The 27166-nt window shown below is 46.9% G+C and overlaps 1 protein-coding gene across 1 annotated transcript in view; it reads right to left on the minus strand.

Moving 5' to 3' along the window:
• APC2 (APC regulator of WNT signaling pathway 2) overlaps positions 1-26052 on the minus strand; it is a 63676-nt gene extending 37624 nt beyond the window's left edge. The window contains exons 1-5 of the mRNA XM_030219911.1: positions 25912-26052; positions 22037-22127; positions 14879-15077; positions 7623-7731; positions 1309-1422 (exon numbers count right to left, since the gene is read on the minus strand). Of these exons, the coding sequence (XP_030075771.1) occupies positions 1309-1422; positions 7623-7731; positions 14879-15077; positions 22037-22127; positions 25912-26052 (654 nt within the window). The remainder of the gene's footprint in view (positions 1-1308; positions 1423-7622; positions 7732-14878; positions 15078-22036; positions 22128-25911) is intronic.
• Between the last annotated feature and the right edge of the window lie 1114 nt (positions 26053-27166).

Genomic DNA, 27166 nt, shown 5'->3' on the forward strand with positions numbered 1-27166 from the left:
CGGCAGGGCCGCGGGGAAGGTCAGAGCTGGGCTGGGGAGGCTTAGCCTCCCCAAGCCTCTTATACGGGGCGCCTATGGTTTAACCCTTTGTCTGCAGAGCTTCTCTGCTTCTGGCAGTTGTCTGTTTACTGCAGTCTTCCCTTTGTGACTGTCTCAGTACTTTCTTTGCTGTACTACCTCCTGTATTACAGAGCACTGTCCCTTTCTGTGCTGGGTGTGTGTGTTAGGCTCCGCACTCCGTTTTGCGGACTTTTCCCTTCCCTATCTGCTGAGGGTCTCTGCCTACAGTATCTTATATTACAGTCCCTTACCTTCTTTGTGTGTGGTGGGCTACGGCTTGACATGTTTCTGTGTATGCTTCCCTTTCTCCTTGATTACCAGCACCGAGGGTGTTGCTGGTGCTCCGGTCCCCGTGGGGGACCCCTCGTTTAGTCTCTTTCTCCCCTCTCTAAGTATGAGTCAGTTCCAGTTAGGCCATGAGGCCCGCAGGCTTGAATTCTGAGTGAATCGGTTCCTGATAGGCCGTGAGGCCCGCCTGATTGCCCTATCTTCCCTTTTCTGGAGGTGCAAGTTGGTTGCTGTGTGTATGTACAGGGCTTGGTAGCTGGGGTAGTGTGTAATGCCTGCTATGCCCATCCTCGGCCTTGGCCTAACCCCTATACTAGGCCTCGGCCGGGGCCCAAGGGCTCACAACCAGACTAACAATGACAGGTTGCAGATCACTAACAACCAATCAGTGACCCTCCCTACTAAGTCAGCAGTCCTTATTGAGTTCAAGTTCAAGCAGTCTCTTTCTGTTGATTTTATTAGGTATTGAAGTCTTCTCAGGTTGTACTTATAAAAAAGAAAGAAAAGGAAAATAATAGGAAAGAAATAATTTGGACATAACAACTCTGGAAAAGGGCAAGACACCTGTACCATTGCTTTGTCATTTGAAATACTGAGGAACTAAGCTTGCATGGTACCCTTATCAGGCAGAGCTTGCAGCTTTTGTTCTCTGTCTCCATCTGCTGCTCTTGGCAGGCATATAATCCACAGGTTCTGGGCTGGTCTAGTGGGACTAAAGCAAAGAAAATTAGCAGGTAAGATCTCATTTTTAACAGAGAATAGCTCCTGACCATGACTTCTTACTGAGAGAGCAATCTCTGTGTCTGACTGTGCATCTGAGAAATGTAGTATACAAACACCCATTATCTGTTATTAAAGTACATGGGATCCAACCCCAGGACAAAACACTGAATCCAGCTCCCCAGATGAGCCTGAGAGAGAGGTGTGAAGCTTTCCAAGGGTCCAGATTCTAACATGTACCTGAGCCCTCTGCACCATTTCATCTGTAGTCCCAAACCTTTCCTCCAACAGAGAGCGGATGTGCTGAGCCTCAAATTCCAATTGCTGCTGGATCAAATCCATCTGCAAAGAGAACTAAGACCAGGGAATGAATGTCAGAAAAGTGTTTTTTAAAGAAGCTATTGTTATAGTGAAATCTCAGGAGCAGACAGCAGGGTGCAATTATCCTCACATACATACTGCAGCTTCCCACTTCATCTTGACCCTTTGCTGCTTCATCCAATCAATCAGTGATATCATCAATCAAATCTTTGTTACTTTGCAATTACTTTCATCTGAGGGCCAATATCCAAAATAACAGTAATGTGCTCTGAAGCAGGCATCAACTCAATAACTCCTTTGCATTCAGTTTTACGATCCAGGTAATGGATATGTTTCTTTAGGGGATTAATTTAAGAAAAGATTTTTCCACATGAGAAGCATGTTTTACCTGCACTAAAGGGTTCTTATACAACTACAGAGCTGAAACACCTTCAAGACTGCACATTCCTGGGGATGTAATCAGAGGTGTAACTAGGTGGGTTTCCAGGGGAGCGGCTGCTCCCCCAAATGGACTTCTGCAGGTGCCTATTTTTCACGCGATCTGTCCTGTTCAAAATACGCGCTGGTAGCATCAGCAGTCCACTCTCTGCTCCCCCGCGCCCTCTACCTGGCTAAGCTTCTGAGTTGTGAAGTAGCCCCCTAATTCTATATATGGCACGTGCCGAGATGCATGCACATCTTAATTGGTGAATGAGCCATTAACAAGCAATAATTGGATGCTAACAACCAATTATTGATGTTAATTGGCACCAACAGAGATTTGCGCACACATCCGATTGTGCGCTATTCTATATCGCTGGGCGCCCATATCCCATAGCACGTAACTGAAAAGGGGGCCTGACCATGGGCGAGTCGGGGCCTTCCATAAAGTTGCATGTGTTGTTACTACTGAATAATGGGGAACAGTAGTGAGAAACTGATCTAGGCACTTCAAACACAGACCAAGGAATACCACATATAAAATCCAAACTTTTATTGATGAATCTGGATGATGACTCAACACGGTACCATGTTTCGGAGTTTCTTAAAAGTTTTGTGGAAATGGCAATCACAAACGTGTGTATCTTGTATTAAGAAAGTCTATTCTCCAAAGAGTCAATTGCTAGTGGAGGTCTTGAAAAAGACCATTGATAAGAAGAATAAATAGTTGTGAAGACACGTACTACCGGTGGATGCCGGTTAACTGAATAATGGGTCAGTGTGCCCAACTGGGGAGCCAGCATTTACACCAGGTTTCGATAGGTGAAAGTCTGGTGACCAAGGTTAGGATGCAGGAATTGATGCTAAGCGCAATTTAATATATAACGCATGCCTTTTATAGAATCGCACTTACCACCATCTTTTCCAGCACCCATTTTTCAGCGCCATTTATAGAATCCGACCTTATGCATGCATTTTATAAAATACTTAAGTGCATATTTACACTCTTTGGAGCAGGTGCAAATGTTAATGTCAGCATTTGCAAGCTACTAGGTCTGGCAGCCTATATCAATTCAATTCAAATCAGGTCCTATATACCGCTAAAATCCCCTTTTCAGGGTTCAGTGTGGTTTACATTAGTCAGTACAGCGCAAGGAAAAGCAGACCAATAATCAGTTAGAAGATACAAAAACAGAAGGAAAAAAAAACAATCCTGTAAGCAGTTCTAGGGTACAATATAATGGTTGATCATATAACAGTCTTTGGGAATAAGAACATTTTTAGTTATTTTATAAAGGTATATGGGTGTCTAGGGAATCTTTATAAAACAGGAGCCTTTTTTTGGATTCCACATGGGTAATCTTTTATAAAATCAACCCCTCTATGCAGTGGCGATCCTAGCCAGCATGACACCCGGGGCGGATCGCCGATGCGCCCCCCCCCCGGGTGCAGCGCGGCCCCTCCCCGGTGAAATGACACCTCCCCCCCCCCTGGCGAAATGACACCCTCCACCGGGTGCACGCCGCTTGGGGGGGGTGCCGCGGCGCGCGCCTGCCAGCTGAGTTCGCTAACTTCGCTGCAGCTCCCTCTGGCCGGGCCGGAACAGGAAGTAACCTGTTCCGGGACAGAGGGAGCTGCAGCGAAGTTAGCGAACTCAGCTGACAGGCACGTGCCGCGGCACCCCCCAGCAACGTGCACCCGGGGCGGACCGCCCCCACCGCCCCCCCCCCCCCCTTGGTATGCCACTGCCTCTATGGCCAAAAGTTATGTGATTTAAATATGGTGAGATTTAGGGTAGGCTAGGGCAGAGTGCAGACAGAACCAGGGCAGTCAGGATTCAAGTCCTGTTTCTGCCACTGACAATCCTCATGACTTTCAGCAAATCACTTTATCACCTAATATCTTGGGTACCCACTTAGATAGTAAGCTCTTTGGGGCAGGGGCGTATTGTACCACTGTGCAGTGCTGCAGTTGTCCAGTACTTCTATATATAAAAAAAGATAAATAATATTTAATGCTACATAGTAACATAATATAACATAACATAGTAGATGACGGCAGAAAAAGACCTGCACGGTCCATCCAGTCTGCCCAAGATAAACTCATATGTGTATACCTTACCTTGATACATAAATATTACTGACCGATTTAGGTCTAGAGGTACCGTGTCCTTCCCAGAGCCCAAAACACCTAGAGTTATTGTCAGAAGCTATGGGTTGTGCCAAGTAGAGCTGGAAATGTCATTGGCAGCTAATGCGTTTAGGTGGTGGTCCAATCTTTGAGGATTGTACACAGGGCGTCACTTGCTCTTGGAACTTCTGTTGCCCTTTTCCTCCATGGTCGTTCAGTTTCAGTTTGTAAATCTTTATATTTTATTCAGTTCTCAAGTTTCTTTGTTTCTTCTGTCACCTGGTATTGACGTGTCTTTTTTAACTTACTTACTATATATATATATATATATATATATATATATATACAGTGCAATCCGCTTAAGTGCAAGGGTCTGGGACCAAAGAAATGCATGCAGTTAACCGGAGCGTGCACTTAACCTTGTGACCCAAAGAAGCTTGACATCTGATAAACATATGTATAGTACTGTTTATTATTATACGTACAGTATACAGTCTCCGTTAACTGACATTAGGCTTACTTGAAGTAATCAGTTATAGTCCTCTGTACACTAATGGGTCTGTGAGTTCCATAGACTACTTCTGCCAGACGGTAAAAACTGTTATAACACTGACATCCAGTGGCCTCCAGATAGGCCCGCATGGTGTTGAGATTCTCCAGCGCTCTTGCAAAAATGACACGTGGAGGTTGTTGAATTTCGTCAGCATGTGCCTCGCTGCTCATTTCATCCTCTGTTTCATCATCAGCCGTTGTTACCTGCTTGTAGGTGCATATCTCCACATCAGTGCTGTCGTCAGCTGTTTGTAGATCGTAATCAACAGCTACGTAGCAATGAAACTCCTCTTCAGTAACAACGGCTGGGATGTCAATAACCTGTTCATCTGACACGCTTGCAACAGCTGCATCTGTTTCGTCCCTCTCCACATCCTTAACAAAGCTTGCCCGCTTGTAGCAGTTCACAATGGTTGCCTGTGTAACATGATTCCAGGCTTCTTTCTGCATATGTAGGGAATCCAACAGTGATAGATTACGAGCCAGTTCAACAGCACGTTTATCCTTGCCTGTCTGGTCATCCATAACGCTCATCAGAAGACATAGCACAAGAGCCCGATAATGTTGTTTGAAATTGGCTATTATGCCCTGATCCATAGGTTGGATCAGAGAGGTAGTGTTGGTGGCAGGAAGACCACCTTGACGTTAGACAGCCTGACATCATCCCTGTGTGCAGCACAATTATCACAAAGCAACAAAATCTGATGCCTTTGTGCCCACATTCTAGTGTCTAACTTCTTTAGCCACTGCTTCCAAATTTCCCAAGTCATCCATGAATTTGCGTTAGCCTCGTATGACACAGGAAGTCACTTAACTTTCTTGAAGCAACGGGACTGTTTGCTCTTTCCAATGACGAGGGGTTCCAACTTCTCACTCCCATCCATATTGCAGCAAAGGAGGATCGTCAATCGGTCCTTCGACGTTTTACCTCCAGTAGTTTCGGCATGTTTGAATGCAAGTGTTCCATCAGGAATCGCTCGCCAGTAGAGACCGTTTTTGTCAGCATTGAAAATGTCACGAGGTGAAAACTCATTCAAGATGGTAGGAAAAACTGAAACAACCCAATTTTCAGCACCAAAGTCATCAGCGTCTTTTTTCTCACCATGCTGTTTCTTGAATTTTATGTTGTTCCTCTCCTTCCATCTTTCCAACCATCCAACAGTGACTTTGAATTCAGTTAGTCCAAGACTTTCGGCTAGTTGGTTAGCTTTCTCCATAAGCAGTGGACCACTGACAGGAAACTGTCTGCTCCTGACTTGAGAAAAACACCGAAGAAGAGCATCTTCTACCTCCTCAGCTTTTCCTGCCTGTTTTCGTTTCCGTTGTGGATTTGTATTGTTTTGCCAGTCTTCCAGAAGCTGGTCTTTCTGCTTCAAGACTCGTGAAATTTGACTGGGATTGACACCATATTCTTTAGCAATAGATGCTTGACTTTGTTTGTTTTCTAATTTTTTAAGAACTTCTATTCGTTCAGCCAGTGTTAAAGTCTTACAGTTCCGCTGCGACGACGATCCCAGTGTACACTCCTACAACATTCTTTCACTTATTCTGCCTGTGGCAGCTAAAGGGGCAGTAAATTTAAATCTCGTTGGTTGTCAAGCACCAATCGGCTTCCATATTCCGTGCGCACGCTTATGCGGAGTCTTCCCTGAAGAGGAGCGGTCTTAAACCACGCATGTAAGCGAATCTTGCACTTATCAGTGGTAGGCTAAACCGAAGTTTGTCCCCATAGAAATTGATGACACCAAAAACAGGACAGAAGTACGGCATGCAGTTAAACAGAGCATGCGCTTATCCGACGTGCACTTAAATGGAGTGAACTGTATATGAAAATTTAACTATACTGCCATTCTCAGCAAAAAACTATCATGGCAGTTCACAAGTTAAAAATGTAATGATTACACATAATCATCCATACACCATCACCAGGGAAAAGTTTTTAAAAAATTACTAAAAAAAAATCCAACTAACATTCACTTAATAAAATTACAATATAAAACTAAATATTCCAACATTCAACACAACCATTGTAAGTAGAGGAGTGTGGTAGCCGTGTTAGTCCACACAACACAACCATTGAAAACTAAGATAAAACAAATATCTGACAATCTCAATTTCTTCTTCCTTATTTTGAACCACTGTTACATCTGGTGTATTATGTGCCTGTGCTTGTCCGTTTGCATCCTAGAGTACTTAGCTTCTTCATTCTCAGCTACTTTCTATTTGTTATGATCCTTAGCATTATTTTAAGCTGGTAAACTGTATATCATACAAAAGTTCCAATGAATCATTGCTATAACTGTATTGTGCCTTTCCAAGTAATATGTCTGTAAGATCTTTTATTGCAGCAACCGATCAAAGTGTGTGACAGTTTCTTTGTATTATAATATATAAATATAAATGCCACTGCAGAAATTGGTACAACTTTATATGGATAAAATATATGTACATAACCCTATCACAGCATGTAGACATATAACTTTATATAAATATTTTCTCTGTATAAAGTTATTATCAGTTTTGCCATGCTGGATATTTACTTCTGGAACAACTGGGGACCGGGCCTCCTCCAGACCTGCAGCACCTGTTAAATGGCTGACGAGGATGCCAAAGCCCTACCAGCCAAAAAGATATGCTGACCGAGCCTCTCCCCTCTTTCTTGTACTGCTGCAGTAAAGAGAAAGTCAGCGGCATCCCTCCAGCCGCCAACGCCAGGAATCCTTGTGCATGCTCAGTTCTTAAGTGAACTGAATATGCACAGGAGTCCTGGCGCTGACGGCTGGATGCACACCGTCAACTTTCTCTTTACTGCAGCAGCATGAAGAGGAGGGGAGAAGCTCAGGCAGTGAATTTATTTGGCTGGCAGGGCTCTGGCATCCCCACCAGCCGAGGTAATATTTTTTAATGCACGGGGTGGGGGGGGGGGGGGGGGAGGGGGAGGAAATGTGTTGCTCCCCCCAGTTCACCCCCCCCCAAAAAAAAATGGAGGGCTGCCTATATCCCTGCAAGTCTGGAATCGACTTTTAGGTACATTGGTTGATATTTGTGTACACACATGTGCTTCTATCAGGATGTGGGGAGCACAGGAGGATTATTTAGGCTTCAGGATCTCCCAACCACATTTTACTCACAGTTTCAGCCTGAGGGAGCTGCTCCCGGCGCTTGGATAGTTTCTGCAGCTGGCTGTAGTACCAGAGTTTTGCTTTCTCTTCCTTGTCAATCTCACTCAAAAGGAAGCATCTAAAGGAAATGAAAAAAGGGTTTGGATCACATCTGCATCACATCTGAGGGAGCAGATGTCATTGGCTAGGGTTATCATATGTCCAGTTTTACCCAAATATGTCCTCATTTTGAAGACACCGCAGGGCATCCAGGCGGGTTTTGTCAGCCTGCCCGTTTGTCCAGGTTTGTGGGTGGGCGGGTGGGCGGGCTGGCTTGCGGGTGGGCCTCAGGTTGTCCTGTTCTCCCCTCCCCTCCTGTACTTTATCATCATGCCTTGGTGGTCTAGTGGCCTCTTCAGGGCAGAAAAGAACCCCCTCTTTCCTGACTGCAGCTGCCGCAGACCTCTCGCTCCTGGCGCCGCTTCAAAATGGCTGCCGAGAGTTCAAGCAGTGGCCTCGCAAGACTTGCGCAAATATCTTGCAAGATCACCATTTGAACTCTCAGCAGCCATTTTGGAGTGGCGCCGGGAGCGAGAGATCTGCGGCAGTGCCAGGAATGAAAGAGCGGGCTCTTTCCTGCCCTGAAGAGGCCACTAGACCACCAAGGCACGATGATAACGTACAGGAGGGGAGGGGAGGGGATGTAAATGGAGTCATGTGGGTGGAGGGAGGAGGGAGGGAGGGCGCTGTAAAAAGAAGGTAGGTGGAGGGAGGCTGAAAAATTGGGGAGGGGACATACATGAGGGGAGAGGGAGAGAATCTGGTTTTCTTTTGGGGGATCAAGGTGACACCTGTGCAGGGGTGTGGCAGGGGGGCAGGGCAGGGGTGTGACAGGGGGCATGGATGAATTATATTTTGTGTCCTCTTTTTTGTCATGGAAAATATGGTAACCCTATCATAGGCCAGGCTGTAAAGCTTTTCAAGTTGTCTGTAACACGTATGTTCCTAGTACCAGACATGCAGTGCTGAGCTCAGAAGAAAGACCAGTTAGCCCAGTTACTCCTGTCTACACTGCAAGGATATAAACCAGCTCTAGGATATAGCTCCTTATCCAAGTCAGTCTTTGCTGATTCTCTACCATCCTGGGCAGATAAGCGTACAAGATCCAAAATCTATCTAGTCCTCTCTCTCCAACCCCCATGACCCACAGTAACATAGTAGATGACGGCAGATGAAAACCTGTATAGTCCATTCAATCTTCCAACAAAAATAAACTCATAAAAAAGTTTTCATCCAAAAGCAGTAAAAACTGGCATTCCAACAGGGCAGTTCTGAAGAATAAGGAAATTATGTGGTACAGAGAACAATTTCAAGACACAGTCAAAGGAAATGTATAACCGGTTCAGGGCCTGAGGGTATCCCACAAAAATGATCAGAAAAGCTCAAAAAAGAGCCTCCAATACACACCAACAATGGCTGCTACAACCTAGAGTGAGACAAACAGAACAGCGGGACACATTCATGTGCATATTACCGTACTCCACCCAAATGGGGCGAGTGAAAAGTATAATAAAAAAAACACTGGTCCATATTATCCTTACTTAACTTCAAAGAAAATCCATTGTTTGCGTATACAAGAGCTAAAAATACGGGGGGGAATTGCTGCAACAACAGTCTAGGTGCAGTGACAGGCAAACAAGTCCAGGTGAAGGAGGGCATAGACCATGCTCCAGATGTGTTTACTGCAAATACATATGGCAGACTAATGCAGTGCCGCACCCTAGGACGGGGAAACAATACTGGATTACGACTAACACTGACTGCGAATCATCCCAAGTAGTATATGGCATAACATGTCCATGCAAAAAGTGGTATATAGGATACACGACCAGGAAGATCAAACAGAGAATAGCTGAACATATCAGTAATTTACGAATAAAAAAGAAAGAAGCCTCCCTAGTGGAGCATTGGAATAGCATGAATCATGATCTACGGGATTTAAAATATGTAACACTAACTCAAATAAAGCTACCTTAAGGAGGGGATATTGCTAAAGTATTGCAGCGCAAAGAACAAAAACTAATTTTTCAATGGGATACGGTAATACCACGTGGCCTGAACCGGGAGATTGAGTGGCTACATGAATAGTTGAAAGGGAGGAATGTCATAAAAGCAGTCTATAAAAGCAAAGCGCATGCACTGGCGTTTTTGAACGGTTAGTCTTGAGTAGCAGCGATGTTCCACGCCAGGTAGGCTAAGAATATAGAACATTAAGAAATTTAGAATGTATTGATAAGAGGAAAGTATTAAGTTCATTATTGAGATAATATATGTGAATATGGAAGCAGAAGCTCAATAAACAACAGGGGATCGCATAACAGAAGTATACATTTATATTTTAGATATCAGCTTGAGTATGAGCGAGGTTCCACGCTAGACACCATCAGTTCTCCTGATGACGTGAACAACTAGCGAAACACAGCTTGTGTTGACAGAGCGAGAATGAGAGAACAGAGCGAGAATTAAGAGAATGGAAGAAGACTGAATGAAAGATAATTTTATCTAGAGCGTTCATGAGCACAATATCACACAAACCAGTTACTCCGGAGACATGACCACATCTCCATCTCCATCAGCACAAAGGAAGACCAGCCCTAAGATAAGTGCACGAGTCAATAAGATGTTACAAAAGAAAAGTGATTTGGGTGATCATATATAATGTTGAACAAAGAAAAACACAAACGAGTGATGATGTAAGGAGGCAGGGAGAGCTGCAGTGCTGTGATGTTTGTTACAACATATTGCTAAGAGCAACTTAGCCGGAGTAATATGTGATTACTGAGCACTGTTATATTATTAATAACATTAGAATACACATTAGGTAGAAGTTCACTATAAGAGCATAATAAAAAAGGAGGTGTAACGGTTTCTTTTAGAATTAATACGACAGTAAAAGTGAAACCAGAAAGAGTGGCTACCCCAGAAAAAGAGAAGTGCTAATTAAATTTTAATTGCCAAACCTTTGATCATTCTTCTAATTTTGTAGATTTCTTTTTATGGTTTCTACTCCCTCTGGGGTATCGACTCTACTGATTATCTTCATGTCATCTGCAAAAAGGCAAACTTTCCCTTCTAACACTTCAGCAATGTCTCGCTCAATTAGAATTACATTGCAATTATCAGGAAAGCTAAGATTAGATTAAATGTATTTTATTTTATATTCCATTTTTAAGAAATAACTTGCATTGAGGCTAAAACAACTGGCCTCCTATGACCCTGCGACCTCATTAGATGGTAGCCGGCTCTTACCAACCTGCTGTCACTGACTTGATTGTTTTCTGAGAACTTGCAGCCTGCTGACACTAATTCAGCCCTCATTTTCTCCCTATTACCTCTTCTCTTTCTGGAGAGAAGTGTGGCTTCTTAGAAACATGGCATTCTCCTAATCCAGTTCCTATTGTTCTTATAGAATGACAGTGGAGAAGACCTATCTAGTTAACCAATTAGTGCCCAAACAAATCAATTTGTTCCCATATGGCTTACTATGGGAACATTGGGCACTAATGGGTTAATGGGTTTTACTCTAGGTGCAGTCCCATAGACCCCAGTTTATCTCTGTCTTATCCTTCACAAGGGATCTCCTAAGTTTATCTCTTGAATCCTGTTAGTGTTTGGCCTACTAGTGGAGACAGAAACCATGCAGCCACCACCCTCTCTGTGAAGGAATATTTTCCTGGGTCTCTTCACAGCTCCCCCCTTGCAAATGTCATACCGTGACTTCTTGTTCAAGAGTGTTCTCTCTGAAATATGGTCACTTCTTGCGTCTGTCTGATGCATGTCAATTTGTCAGAGGCCAAATAAGCATTGCTTGGATGCTCCAAAGAAGTAGGGTTACCATATGGCTCCAGAAAAAGGAGGACGGGTTTTACTTCCATTGCTTTCAATGGAAAGCAATGGAAGTAAAACCCGGTTGGCTCAATCCGTCCTCCTTTTTCTGGAGCCATATGGTAACCCTACAAAGAAGTCTATGTGTAAATAACACATCTACTTTCTAATCATAGCTATGGAGATTGATATCATACTTCACATACCCTGGCTTAGGAATGAGGTTCATTGTTGTCATAATATGTACAAAACAGTGGCGTAGCCAGAAGTCAATTTTTGGGTGGGCCAACAGGTTGGATGGGTGGGCACTAGACAGTGGTGTGCTGGTAAATGTTTAACAACAGGCTCTCTCCCCGGTCCACCTCTGCGCCCCCCCCCCCCACCCCCCGTCCACCTGTGCACCTCCCCTCAAAATTGCAGAGCTGGCTATAGCCTGGGAGAGAGCCTGGGGGGTGGGGGAGGCAATGCATTACTCTCTCCAGGAAAAAAAACATTAAATGATCCCAGGTTCCAATCTAATTCATGTTTAATGTGGGATAAAATGCCATAAATAAGTAAATAAATATAAACTTTTAAAGTTGAGCACCTGATTCTCAAAGTGGACATGTTCCAATCATTATAATGAAAATAAAATGATTTTTTTCTACCTTTGCTGTCTGGTGACTTTGTTTTTCTGATCATACTGGCCCAGTATCTGATTCTGCTGCTATCTGTCCTCTTTACTCCGTTTCCAGGGCTTCCTTTCCATTTATTTCTTTACTTTCCGCCTTTCTTCTTCATTTCTTGCTCTGGGTCCTCCGTAGACTTGACTGTCCAGTGGATCCAGCTTCTGCCTATTTTCTTCATCCATGTGCAATTTTCTCCTCTCTTCCTTTTCCCTCATCTCATCTCCTTCCTCACTCTTCCCTCCCCTCCATCCATGTCCAGCATTTCTTCTCTCTCCCTTCCCTCTCCTCCAGCCATATCCAGCAGCCTCCTCTCTCCTGCCCTTCCCTCCATCCATCCATGTCCAGCAACCCTCCTCTGCCCCCTGCCCTCCCCTCCATCCACCCATGTCCAGCAACCTTCCTCTTTCCTCTTCCCTCACCTCCATCCACCCATGTCCAGCAACTCTCCTCTCCCCTCCATCCATCCATACCCAGCAATTCTCTTCTCTCCCCTGCCCCTATCCATCCATCCCCAGCAATTCTGTTCTTGCCCCTGTCCCCTCCATCCATCCATTCCCAGCAATTCTCCTCTCTCCCCTGCCCCCCACCTCCATCCATCCATCCATCATCCCCAGAAATTCTCCTCTCTCCCTTGCCCCCCACCTCCATCCATCCATCATCCCCAGCAATTCTCCTCTCCCCTGCCCCCCACCTCCATCCATCCATCCCCAGCAATTCTCCTCTCTCCCCTGCCCCCCACCTCCATCCATCCATCCCGTGACTCTCCTCTCTCCCCTCCCCTCCCATCCATGTGTCCAGCGATTCTTCTTCACCCCCATGCATCCTTCCCTCCCATTCCACCTGCCCGCCCTCTCTCTGATGGCAGCGCTTCCCAGACGCTGCCTACCGCCACCACGATCTACCTCCTCCCTCTGTCTCACTCTCAACAGCAGCGGTAGCATTGCGATTCAAACACGCTACCTCCTGCTTCTAACCCGGAAGCGTCTCCTCTGCAGAGGAGACACTTCCGGGTTAGAAGGAGGAGGTAGCGTGTTTGAATCGCTACCGCTGCTGTTGAGAGTGAGACAGAGGGAGGAAGTAGATCGTGGCGGCGGTAGGCAGCGTCTGGGAAGCGCTGCCATCAGAGAGAAGGAGGCAGATGCAGGATCAGCACTGCCTGCTTCCTCCGCTCCGCTGCTGGGTGGGCCTGAACCCAAACTGGGTGGGCCTAGGCCCATCCAGGCCCACCCGTGGCTACGCCCCTGGTACAAAACTCACCCATTTGGAGACATTAACCTCTAGAGAACAAAACATGAGTCATTCTCTTAAGACAGATAGACTCCAAACCACCATACAACCTTCCAACATTCTTATCTGTTGCTGTCGGCGAGATAGGGGTGACAGTGAGGCGAGTTCCAAATGACTAAGGCAAACAAGCAGTAAAAACATCAAAGAGTTTATGTGCCAAGAAATTGACTTCAAGACCCTACACGTGCCGTGTTTCAGCACAGAGCCTTCCTCAGGGGTCGTAACAGTTCAAAGCAAATCGGCTTCTCAGAGTTACAAACTGGAAAACACGCAGGAACAAACGGCTGGCTGTTTTGCACTGCAGTGCATACTGTTCCTAATTGTTTTTCAATTTGTAACACCGTGAAGTAGATTTGCTCTGAACTGCTACGACCCCTCAGGAAGGCTCTGTGCCGAAACACAGCCCGTGTAGGGTCTTGGAGTCAGTTTCTTGGCAAATAAACTCTTTGATGTTTCTACTGCTTGCTTGCCTTGGTCATTTGGAGCCCGCCTCACTCTCACCCCTGTCATTGCTGCTGGACTCTTCTGTGAGACTTGTGAGGACCCCTCTTTGTGTTTGTTTCGATCGCTGCCAGCAAGATGCCACCCCTGGCAATCTGTAATGTGCTCTAACAGGCACAAACAGTGGCGTTCCTAGGGGGGCTGACACCCGGGGCAGATCGCCGATACGCTCCGCCCCCTGGGTGCAGCACAACCCCCCCCCCCCCCCGGCGAAAGGACACACACCCCCGGCGGAAGGACACACACCCCCGGCGAAAGAACCCCCCCGGGTGCACGCCGCTGGGGGGGGGTGCCGCGCACCTGTCCGCTTCGTTCGTTTCCATGCTCCCTCTGCCCCGGAACAGGAAGTAACCTGTTCCGGGGCAGAGGGAGCACAGAACGAATGTAGCGGACAGGCGCACGGCACCCCCCTCAACGGCGTGCACCCGGGGCGGACTGCACCCACCACCCCCCCCCCCCCCTTGGTATGCCACTGGGCACAAATTATATTCCCATTAGAATTCCAGCAGGATAGAAGATTGATCTGCCACTTTACAGGTACACCAGAATCTGATAACTCAGACGGTAACTACAGCCCAGGGAAGTGATGAAACAAACCCAAGGTCATAGAGTTAGTCAATGAAATGCACAAGGTCCAAGGCCTTTAACGTTTCTTTTCTGGGGCATTACTACTACTGCTTATTATTATTATTTCTATAGTGCCACTAAATATATGCAGCATTGCACACAGGCAGATAAGAGTCAGTCCCTGTTTGACAGAGCTTGCAATCTATTCAAGACATGCAAACAGGACAAATAAAAGATTATGGAGTCTCATTTAGATGGGAACGATTAAAACAGACAGAGAAGAGGCTAAGATTTAAAAGTAGCCTCAAAAAGGTGGACTTTGAGCCTGGATTGAATAAGGCACTTCTCTGATTGTTTTTACTAAGTAGTCTCTTGTACCTTTCCTTGTCCAGTTCATCCAGATGTTTTAAGGTTGATTTGCTTAGGTCTCCTAGGCTGCCTTTCTTCTGGAGAGCGGCAGAGTACTCCAGGCTTCCTTCTGGTGGCCATCCTGACTTGGAGGGCACTTCAGATGCCTGGCCCAAGGTGGAAATGGGAAACTTCAGGTCATACAGACTTGTGATGTCCATTTGAATAGCTGCAAGAAGCAGAGACAAAGGCACATTAAAAATATATACACCAAAAAAGTAGCGTCTCCTGATTTGTGGAACTCTGTTCCCTCTGACCTCTGATCTGCCTCCCTGGTTTAAGGCTAGCTTGATATTCAGCCAGCAGCGCTCAGCGTTTTCGTGACCGCTGCTGGCATTATGGCCAGAAATTCAAATACTGGGTCATGTCCGAGCTCTGGCACTGAATTTCCGGATTTGCGGAGCCAGCTAACACATAGCATTTAACCAGATATGGGGCGCTGCATAAAGACAGGACTGACATATGCTGTCCTGGTTATGCAGTTACCATGGCCGGTTAAGGGGTCCTTTTACAAAGCCGCAGTATAAAGTGGCCTGTGGTAGTGTGGACCTGTCTTTCAGGGTGTGCACTGGGCCATTTTTTTTACTGCAGCTGGAAAAAAGATCATTTTTTAATGGGCTGGATAATAGGCCTGCACTAATATTAAAACTAGCGTGCACTTATTTACGACCTGAGCCCTTACCACCACCCACTGACTTAGCAGGAAGGGCTCATGCGCTACCCATGTGGTAACCATGCAGCACGTGCTAATGTGGGCATGCTGCCGGTTACAGCTGGAAATACCCCCCATGGTAGAAAATAGAAAATAATTTTCTACTGCGGGATTCGGCGCAAGCCAAACTCGGAATTAAAGCACATGCTACCCACGAGTTAGCCCTCCCACACCTTTGTAAAAAGGACCCCAAGTGCTGACCCCACTTAACCAGCCAAGTGCTGACTCCACACCCTGGAACGCCCCCAAAATAGTCGGTTTACAGTGTGGCGCTAACCGGTTATTTTCAGTGGCACTAACTGGTTACATGCTGCTGAAAATGAGCAGATAGCCCTGAACAGGGAATTTAACCCTGCCAACAGGGCCGGTCTTAGGCAGACGTGACCAAGGCGGCCGCATAGGGCCCCGCACTTAAGGGGGCCCCGCGCCTCAACTCTGTCTCTCCGACCGACCCCCGCTCGGACCGCATCATGATTTGATCCCGCTCGGCCGCTCTGCTTCCACCACCGGTCCGGTACCCACCCCCCGCCGAGCCCGCCGTCAGCTCCCGCCTCCCCGGACCACGACAGTTAACTTGCAGTGACGGCCCAGCCCCCGACACACAGTTGCAGGCTTGCAGCGACGGCCCCGGCCCCTGACATACAGTTGCAGCGACGGCTCACCCCAGCTTTTCACTTCCCGCTCAATGTCCCGCCTTCTGATTATGAGGTATTTCCTGAGGGCGGGCGGGAGTCAATGAGCGGGAAGGGAAAAGCCTGGCGGAGGTGAGCCATCGCCATCGCTGGTGCGAGTGCGACGCAAAATAAAATAGTGAAGTAAGTGGAGGAAATCAGCCTTTTATTTTTTAGCACCTTCTTTGTTGAATAAGCTGCCTTCGAAAATCCTGTTGAAGACCAAGACCTATTACTTTCAACTGACTTTCAGTTGGCCTCCGGATTGAGCATTTTGTTGCCCCCCCCTGTAATATAGAGCAATTGAAGCTTTGCTACTTATAATTTTAACTTATTGTATGATTGAATCACTTGCTGAATTTGTCTTTCCTATCCTAAAATGGAGTTCATTTCCTTGCTATATTCTTGTTATTATTGTTATTGTAAACCACTTTGACCTTCTTAGACAAGTTGGTATATCAAGTACCAATTAAACATTGTGGTCCCACAGGGAACTCTGCTAGATTAGTGGGTCCCTGTAGAAAGGTTAAGCTAAGCAGATCAGGGTGCACCCTTGTGCTACAGCTTCATTTGTCTTTATTTGAAATTTCATAAATAAAAATTTTTCTAAAAATGGAATAATCTTTTCAATGGGGTGGAGCTAGGGTGGGGTGGGGCTAGGGTGGGGCGGGGCGGGCCTAGGATGGGGCCCCACCAAATTGGTCTGCATAGGGCCCCGCACTTGCTAAGACCGGCCCTGCCTGCCAAGATCCATTTCTGGCTGGTTAAATCACTTTGAATATTAACCCACTGGTATTTTTCTTTGGCATATTTTGACTAAGCAGGACTCTGCTGGTCCTGGGGCCGCCTTTGAGTGTAACTGATCCCTGACAAGGTCTATCAGGGTGGGGCAGGGCAACAGAGCAATTTGTCCAGTGCTATATGTACAAAAGAGACCTTTATTTGAGAAAAATAATGCTTATTTGTTTAATAATTTATTTAACTGAACACGAAATTAATTTGGCAACTGAATTTTTCTTATTCATAAACAAAGTTGCACACTTCTATAGATATCTACCTCGGCTGTTCCTATGTCTGTTTTTTTGTTTGTTTATAATGAGTTCCAGGTCTCTGGACTGAACCGCTGTGATTCTCTGAAGAGCCGTAAGCCTTGATGTTTCTTGAATTGAAATTTCTCTTTGAGAATTTTGAGTCTTTTGACTTTTGTATTAGTGTTTGTTTGTTATGTACACTGCTTTGTAGCTAGAGTTGACAATTATGTGCTAGTGCTTTGATTGTTCTGTATCTTTAGTACTAATGATTATGTACCGCTTTTAATTTAATTTTTGAAAAATGGCATATCATATTTAATAAATATTAAACATTGTATCTGGGTAACCTTTTGAATATCAACCCCATGAACCAGATGTACACATTAGAAGCTGATATTCAAAAAGCTGGCAATGGGTAACATCAGAAGCATAGCTAGGTGGGGCGCAGGGGGAGCGGTCGCTCCCCTAAATCGATTTTTTTTAAAATCGGCGCCTATGCAGCCATTTGAACCCTGCCCTCCTGCTTTCCTGCCACCCAGCCAGTGCTTAAAACTCATTTTACCTGGCTGGGCAGCAGCTGTGGTCCCGCCCTCATTTCCTGTTTACGCAAGGATGGGACGCTGAGAGGAAGGAGAAATCTGAAAACGAGCTGGCTGTCCTCTGCTTCTCTCACTGCCGTTCAGCCAGGTAAAATGAGTTTTAAGAGGTAGGGCAGGGGAGAGGGAAGAGGGAGAAATCGCTGATATGGATGCAGGGGGCAGGGGAGAGGGGAGAAATCGCTGACATGGATGCAGGGGAGGGCAGGGGAGAGTTGCTGAACATGGATGCAGGGGAGGGCAGGGGAGAGATGAGAGTTGCTGTACATGGATGCAGGGGAGGGCAGGAGAAATGCTGCATATGGATGGAAGAGAGGAAAGACAGGAAGGAAATGCACATGGACGGAGGGGAGGGGAGAGAGGAGAAATTACTGGATATGGATGGATGGAGGGGGGCAGGGGAGAGAGGAGCATGGATGGCCATGGATGGGAGGACAGGGCCCAGGGAGAGAGGAGAAATTGCTGGAAATGGAGGGAAGGGGAGAGAGGAGAATTGCTGGATATGGATGGAGGAGGGAAGGGGTAGAGAGGGACAAGGATGGACATGGATGGACATGGATGGGAGGGCAGGGCCCAGGGAGAGAGGAGAAATTGCTGGAAATGGAAGGGAGGGGAGAGAGGAGAACTGCTGGATATGGATGGAGGAGGGAAGGGCTGAGAGGGACATGGATGGAGGACAGGGCCCAGGGAGAGAGGAGAAATTGCTGGATATGGATGGATGGAGGGGGCAACAGGGGAGAGAGGAGAATTGCTGGATATGGATAGGGAGTTGCTGGACATGGGTGGATGGAGGGGAGGGCAGGGGAGAGGAGAGTTGCTGGACATAGGTGGATGGAGGGGAGAGGAGAGTTGCTGGACATGGATGGAGGGGAGGGCAATGGAGAGAGGAGGGTTGCTGGACATGGGTAGATGGAGGGGAGGGCAAGGAGAGAATTGTTGGACATGGATGGAGGAGAGGGAAGGGAAGACAGGAAGGAGATGCACATGGATGGAGGGGAGAGAGAAGAAATTCTGGACATGGATGGAGGGGAGGGAAGACAGAGGAAGGAGATACACATGGATGGAGGGGAAGGGAGAGAGAAGAAATGCTGGACAAGGATGGAGGGGAGGGAAGAGAGAGGAAGAAGATGAGATGAGGGAAAAGGAAGAGAGGAGAAAAACTGCACATGGATGGAGAAAATAGGCAGAAGTTGGATCCACTGGACAGTCAAGTTTGCGGAGGACCCAGGTTTTACTTATGGATATAGAGCAAGAAATGAAGAAGAGGAAAGTAAATAAATAAATAGAAAGGAAGCCCTGGAAACGGAGTTAAGAGGACAGATAGCAGCAGAATCAGATACTGGGCTAGCATGATCAGAAAAACACTTATGAAGTGGGTGAAAGATGGGAGAAGAACTTAGGAGACTGGGTAAGGGAGAGATAGAGGGGGGAATGGGAGTGCTGGAAAGGGAATGAGAGGGAGATGGTCAAAGCTAGAAGGTAGATGAATACTAAGGACTAAAGAGTGAGAGAAAAGTGGGAGGAAAAACATAAAATGAAAGATAGTGCCAGACAGATGCAGAGAAGGACAGGAAGAAGACAAGAGAAGAGCAAAGAAATGGAAAAGCCAACCCGGAAAAGAATTTAGGAGAAGACTGACACATGAAAAGTGGAAAAGAGACTGGGACCAGCCCAACTAGAAAAATAGAATGCTCAGACAACAAAGGTAGAAAACAAAACATTCTTTTTATTTAATGCTTTTTAAGGACTAAGATGTGCCTGCTTTGTGAAATGTACATTTTTTTTTTCGTATTGTATTTTGCAGAGTACAGGAGAAAATACATTTTTGTTTCTCTTTTACCAGTATTTGCACTGCTTACAGAGTCTGGCTTTCTTGAAGAGATCTATATTTCAGTTTTTGTGGGCATGTTTTTTGTGGTTCCCTATTTTGTATCACATGAGGGTCTGTCCATGTTCTGCATATGTGACTGAGGTGACTGATTCTGCTAGCATGTACTGTTTTGTGTAGGAATGTGTAATAATCCAGCTTGTTCCATTTTCCAGTAGCAGGTATATTGGTGCTCTAGGGTCCAGGGTATTTTCATAGGTGAGTTAGGGCTCTTGTGTGTTAAGTTTTCTGTATAGATTTTGAGTGTCTTTTTGTAGGGTTTTGTGTTATTTCATAAAGTGTCTGGCCCTATTGTTTTTGATATGCTGGCTTCATATTCAGCATTTTAGTCTGGTGCATATGTGTGTTCTTTTAAATGGCCTTAACAAATATGTATGAGATGTACATATGCAAATGAATATGCAAATGTGCCAAGCCACACACTTTGCCCCCCAAAATGAAACAGTCAAACTATGCCCATGTCTGGCGCCTATTTTACAAAGTCTGCTCCCCCAGACGTCAAAACCTAGCTACGCCTCTGGATAACATATCAAGGTAAAGTTATGGGAGTAATATTCAGCCCATGGCAGTAAGTGGCTAGAAAACCACTCTCAGCCATGGGCTGACCTAACCTCAGATATGCAATGCCAGGGCTCATGCAACTCTTGGCATTGACAATTTGGGTACTGGATTGGATTGGTTTGGATTTATTATTTTTAACCCGCCTTTATCCAAGGCAACTTACAAAAGTACACAAATAAAATCAGGTAAATGCATACATAATATCTAGTAAATACACATCTTCAAATCCTTACTCAAATCCTTACTCAAAGCCCACCTCTTCAATGTCGCTTTCAGCACCTAACCATTATACCCCTATTCAAGAAATCTAGACTGCCCCAAATTGATTGATTGCACATTTTTTGTCCTTTAGATTGTAAGCTCCTTTGAGCAGGGACTGTCCTTCTTTGTGAAATTGTACAGCGCTGCGTAACCCTAGTAGCGCTTTAGAAATGTTAAGTAGTAGTAGTACATGATACTCAATTATACTAAGCAATGACATCCGGGCCCTATAGAAAAGTAGAAAAGATCTAGAAAAGAAGTATTATCAAATGCATAGTAAATCAGACCGCAGAAGAGGTAACATCCAGGTTCCGGTAATCAAAAAAGAAGCATCATCAGATATATAATATGCCAGGCATAACAAATGTCTTTTCAGCTGGCATTTAAATGTGCACTGACCTGGCAGTTAACCAGGCACTGGCTGACCTTCAGACTAGTGCTCAGTTAACTTGAAGCTTAAAGTTAGGTCAGCCTTTTTGCAGTCCTAACTTTAAGGGCCTTCTTAGCTGATTAGTGGACTGAATATTGCCACTCATTGGCTAAGTTCTGGCTGGCTCCACCCCCAGACCACCCCTAAACTAGCCGTTTAGGGAATGGTCGGCTAGCAGAGATATTCAGCAGCACTACCTGGTTCAGTGTCGCTGAACAGCAGCATAGCCAGACACTCAATTTCTGGGTGGGTCTGGGGATGTAGGCTCAACTCAAGCATTTCCTCTCTGCCTGCTACTCCTGCCCCTGCCCTCAAAGAACTAAAAATGAATACCTTGGCTGGCGGGGATCCCTGGACCCCGCAAGCTGAATAATCCTCTTTGGAGTCCTTCCAAGTAGTCTCATCCTCATGATAACCAGCAGCACATTTCCGGCCACTGACACAAACACTGCCTCCCCCTCCCCCACACATGCATCCCCCCAAGTACACATGCGTGGAGGTGCCAACTGAACTGAGCATGTGCAAGACAGAGGAGTTCTGGCGTCAGCAGCTGGAAATGTGCTGCTGACCGCTTCAGGGATAAGACTGCCTGGGGGGGGGGGACTCTAGAGAGGACTCTTCAGACGGTGGGGCCCAGGGATCCCCGCCAACTACACTAATGATGTGTGTCGCCACTGGGTGGGCCTGAAGCAAAACTGGATGGGCCCCTGCTCATTCGGCTAGCTCAGCAGGGTTTAACCAGGCAGAAGCCTCTCCTACCTGGTTAAACCCTTTTGAATATCGACTCCTATATGCTTAACTGAATCCATATGTGTGGCAGACAGGCTGCAGAGAGGTACGACTGTTCAAGAGATCAGTGAGAAATAAAAACAGTGCCAAAAGCCAGTCATCTTGTAATGGCTGTAGTTGGAAGAATCCATAAAGGGAAGAACCAACTAAGATCAGACACTGTGGTCAATAACATCTGAATTTTCTTACCCTTCAGTTGGTCAAGGACAGCTATCTGGCCAGAGGAGACTGTGACCTCAGTTTCCTGCTCCATCTTACCCTGCAAATGCTTCAGAACCTCCTGAAAAGGGACAAAGACATGATGTTGTAACAAAAGCTTAGACTGTGAGTCCACTAGGGACAGAGAAAGTAGTTGTAAATAATACATGGTTGTACCCATAGGCGTAGACTGGGGGGGCGAGGGGGGACAATGCCCCCCCAAACGACGAGGACGTGGACTGGCGCTAGAATGAAAAAAAAACAAAAAACAAGCAGGCACGCGCTCGTCTCCATCCGCTTCGCTGCTTCCCTGCCCTCTCTGTCTGCGTCCCGCCTTCCTCTGATGTAATTTCCTTTCGGGCGGGACGCAGACAGAGAGGGCAGGGAAGCAGCAAAGCGGACGGAGACGAGCGCGTCTATCTACCCCCTCTCTTCCTACCCTCCGGCGCAGGCAGCACCAATCTTCTCTAAGCCTTTCTTGTTCCTGGCAGCGGTAGCGACGTACACGCTGCCTTCAGCTCTGCCCCGAAGCCTTCTCTTCAAGTTCCTGTTCCCGCATAGGTGGGAACAGGAACTTGGAAGAGAAGGCTTCCGGGGCAGACTGAAGGCAGCGTGTACATCGCTACCGCTGCCAGGAGCACAGAAAGGTTGAAGAAGACTGCAGCCTGCACCGGAGGGAGGGAGGAAGAGAGGGGGTAAACGGAGTCACGATCCTGGACCCCGCGGGTTGGGGGGGCAGCAGAGGGAAGATGAATGGGACTGGGAGGGTGGAGAGCAGAGGGAAGGAGTAAGAGATGGATGGGACTGGGAGGGTGGGAAGCAGAGTGAAGGAGCAGGAGATGGATGGGACTGGGAGGGGTGGGTGGGGAGCAGAGGGAAGGACCAGGAATTGGATGGGACTGGGAGGGTGGGAAGCAGAGTGAAGGAGCAGGAGATGGATGGGACTGGGAGGGTGGGAAGCAGTGGGAAGGAGCAGGAGATGGATGGGACTGGGAGGGTGGGAAGCAGTGGGAAGGAGCAGGAGATGGATGGGACTGGGAGGGGTGGGAAGCAGAGGGAAGGAGCAAGAGATGGATGGGACTGGGAGGGGTGGGTGGGGAGCAGAGGGAAGGACCAGGAATTGGATTGGACTGGGAAAGGAGGTGAGCAGAGGGAAGGAACAGAAGATGGATGGGACTGCGAGGGGTGGGGAGCAGAGGGATGGACCAGGAGATGGATGGGATTTGGAGAGGTCAGGCACAGCAGAGGGAAGGAGCAAGAGATGGATGGGACGGAGGGATGGTGAGCAGAGGGAAGGAACAGAAGATGGATGGGACTGGGAGGGGTGGGGAGCAGAGGGAAGGAGCAAGAGATGGATGGGACTGGGAGGGGTGGGTGGGGAGCAGAGGGAAGGACCAGGAATTGGATTGGACTGGGAAAGGAGGTGAGCAGAGGGAAGGAGCAGGAGATGGATGGGACTGGGAGGGGTGGGAAGCAGAGGGAAGGAGCAAGAGATGGATGGGACTGGGAGGGGTGGGGAGCAGCGGGAAGGAGCAAGAGATGGTTGGGACTGGGAGGGGTGGGGAGCAGAGGGAAGGAGCAAGAGATGGATGGGACTGCGAGGGGTGGGGAGCAGAGGGATGGACCAGGAGATGGATGGGATTGGGAGAGGTCAGGCACAGCAGAGGGAAAGAGCAGAAGATGGATGGGACGGAGGGATGGTGAGCAGAGGGAAGGAACAGAAGATGGATGGGACGGAGGGATGGTGAGCAGAGGGAAGGAGCAAGAGATGGATGGGACTGGGAGGGTGGGGAGCAGAGGGAAGCCTACTGGAAAGAAGACACTGCATAAAACAGAAGACACTGGGATCAAAGCGAATAGAAAAACTACATGATCAGACAACAAAGGTAAATAAAAGTTTATTTTATTCATAATTTATTAATTGAAATGTGTCAGCTTTTTGAAATGTGCATCTGTGATATTTTGCCTGTAAATTTCATTTCCTTCCTCCATATTAGCATATTCATTTGCATATGTATATATGCAAATGATATGCTAATATGCTCCTGCCCATTTTTTTTTTTTTGCCCCCCCCCAAATGAAACAGTCAAACTACACCTATGGTTGTACCACAGTATGGTGGTATATAAAATCCATGACTCTAACCAGCCTTGACAGAGAACCAGACTCCAGGGTGGCAAAAATCCAGGGCAGTAACAGACGCATAGCTAGGTGGGGCGCCAGGGGAGCGACCTCTCCCCCAAATGGACTTCAGATGGCGCCGGCACCTATTTTTCAGGCGATCTGTTGGGCCTAAGCATTGGGCACACGTGCCTCTCTGCTCTCCCTGGTGTCACAACCTGGCTACACTTCTGGGCAGTATACAGATCAAATGTTTTGACATTTTCAATTTTGTCTGCTCTACTCCCTGTAGCCATGAGTAAAAAGACACAAGAGTGGCTGCCACCTTCCCATATGGCCCACTGGGGCCACATAAGAATCATTATTGCCCCTTCCCTGAACAGTAGTGCAGAAAGAATTGCTTGGGTCACCTCCACAAAATTGAGGGAATGAGGGAGGAGGAAAGGGGCCCTTCTATGATGAAAACTGGGGTAGAGGTGGGCTGAGTGAGTGCAGGGATCCTGTGTGGCTCCACTGGTTTGAGCCAATGCTGTTTCTACACTGCATGGGAAGCGCACAGACTCCAGTTGGTTAAACTGCACAGCACAACCTGCTTGCTTGGGTCCTGGTGCAACTGCATAGAATACTTCCCCAGCACATCGCCACAGCAAATGCCCCTGCCCTTGCCCTCTACCCCTGAGGTGGCCCACAAGGATGAACAGGCACTTGCATCCATCCTAAGTGGCTAATGGGGATGGAGACATGCTGTTTGGCTTCCCTCCTGCAGCTAAGACACAGGTACATTGGAAATGGGAAGAGGGAGAGAAAAGAACTAGAGGTGGCAAGATGGAAAATGGAATCTCAAGTCTGCATGGAGGTTAAGGGATCAAATCTGAGATTTTATGGAGAGAGTGTACTGAGAGGCAGCCAGGAAGGAAACTGGAATTTGAGGTGTGTGGGAGCCAGGGGTGGACAGAGTACTCTGGGTCCCTGGGCACTGAGACTACTCTGGGCTCCCCTGCCATGCTGCTGTTGCCCCCGCCATGCTGCTGCCACTGCCACCAGTGCCCTCACCCCCCGCTGTGCTGCCTCCCTCCCACCGTGTTGCCGCTGTCCCCCCCCCCCCCCCCCACCTTGAAAGGACCTGGTGGCTAGTGGCTGTGGCTTTTCAGGGCAGGAAATAAATCCCCTCTTTCTTGCCCACCCGCTGCCTGTACTCTTCCTATTACAGCACTGTTTACAAAATGGCTGCTGAGACATTCCTCGGTAGTCTCGGCATCCATTTTGTAAACACAGCGGTGCAACCAGGGAGAATAGCAGCAGTGGCCACTAGACCTCCAGGGCCCCGTGGGGGCTGTAGTGTGTGGTAGTGGGCAACTGGGTAGAGCCTCTGGGCTCCATAGAGCCTCTGGGCCCTCGGGCACTGCCCAGTTGCACGAATGGTCAGTCCACCCCTGGTGGGAGCTGAGAGAGAATGGAGTCAGTGGAATCTGAGATCTCTTTGGGCATATGGGTTAAGGGATCGAATATGTGGCCTGGAATAGGGGAACAAAATGAAATTGGAAGTAAGCAAGTTGTGTGTGTGGGGTGGGGGTAGGAAATTGGTGAATGGCATCTCAGGTTTGCCCATGAGCTCAGATCTGATCTGAAGAAGGGGTAGGAGAAAAGAATAGAATGTACCAAAGAAAGGAGTTTATTAAGGGATTAGACCAACAAGCCAAAATCTGTCACTGAGACAGACAGCTTACAATGGAGCAGCTTCTAACCTTCATGTCAGAAGTCTCATTTTCCAGCTTGGACAGGTGGTTGGAGTTGTCCTCCAGTTCTCTGCGAAGATGAGAGTTCTCTTTCTTAAGAGCTTCCACTTGCCTCACAAGCTGATCATATGATGCAAGAGAGCCTGACATCCTGAGCTCCTGCAAAAGGTCAAACATACAGCCTCATGTCGTCACCTACATACATCAGCTCTTTAGAAAGAAAGCCAAAGATCTGGATGCAATGTACATGTCCTTTGACACAACAGAACAGTGAAAGTCAGAGTGGTTCACACAAAAAAACTGACAAATGTAGAGCTTCAATCTGTCTTTAGGCAATTATTTAACATTTAGACTTATATTACAAGAAATAGAAATTTATATCATAAGAACATAAGAGTTCCCCTACTGAGTCAGACTAACGGTTTGATTTATTTATTTATTTATGTTAATTTATATACCGTATCTTATTGCGACTGCAAAACAGAACGGTTTACATTGAGGTCTATAAAATCCTGAGTGGTGTAGATTTGATTTTTCACTCTTTCAAAAAGTACAAAGACCAGGGGACACTCAATGAAATTACATGGACATACTTTTTAAAACAAATAGGAGGAAATACTTTTTCACTCAAAGAATAGTTAAGCCCTGGAACTCACTGCCAGAGGATGTGGTAACAGCGGTTAGCATATCTCGGTTTAAAAAAAGTTTGGACAAGTTCTTGGAGGAAAAGTCCATAGTCTGTTATTGAGATAGACATGGGGAAGTCACTGCTTGCCCCGGGATTGGTAGCATGGAATGTTGCTACTAATTGGGTTTCTGCCACAAGTACTTGTGACAAGGATTGGCCACTGCTGGAAGCAGGATACTGGGCTAGATGGACCATTGGTCTGACCCAGTATGGTTATTCTTATGTGCTTATGTTTTATCCTGTTTCCAGCAGTGGCCAATCCAGGTCACAAGTACCCGGCAGAATTCCAAAAGGTAGAAAGCAGTCACATCCCCTCTTTGAATGCGCACTTACTTGTTGTTGCTGGATGAAATTGGAACTTACAGGAAAAGCCACAGTTCATAACTTGGCTACAATGGAACTTAGGGGTCCTTTTACAAAGGTGCACTGAAAAATGGCGTGGGTTTTGGGTGCGCGCCAATCCATTTTTCAGCGCACCTGTGAAAAAGGCCTTTTTTGCCGAAAATGGATGTGCGGCAAAATCAAAATTGCCGCACGTCCATTTTGGGTCTGAGACCTTACCACCAGTCATTGACC

Source organism: Microcaecilia unicolor, chromosome 11 (genome assembly GCF_901765095.1).
Source record: "Microcaecilia unicolor chromosome 11, aMicUni1.1, whole genome shotgun sequence".
NCBI lineage: Eukaryota > Metazoa > Chordata > Amphibia > Gymnophiona > Siphonopidae > Microcaecilia > Microcaecilia unicolor.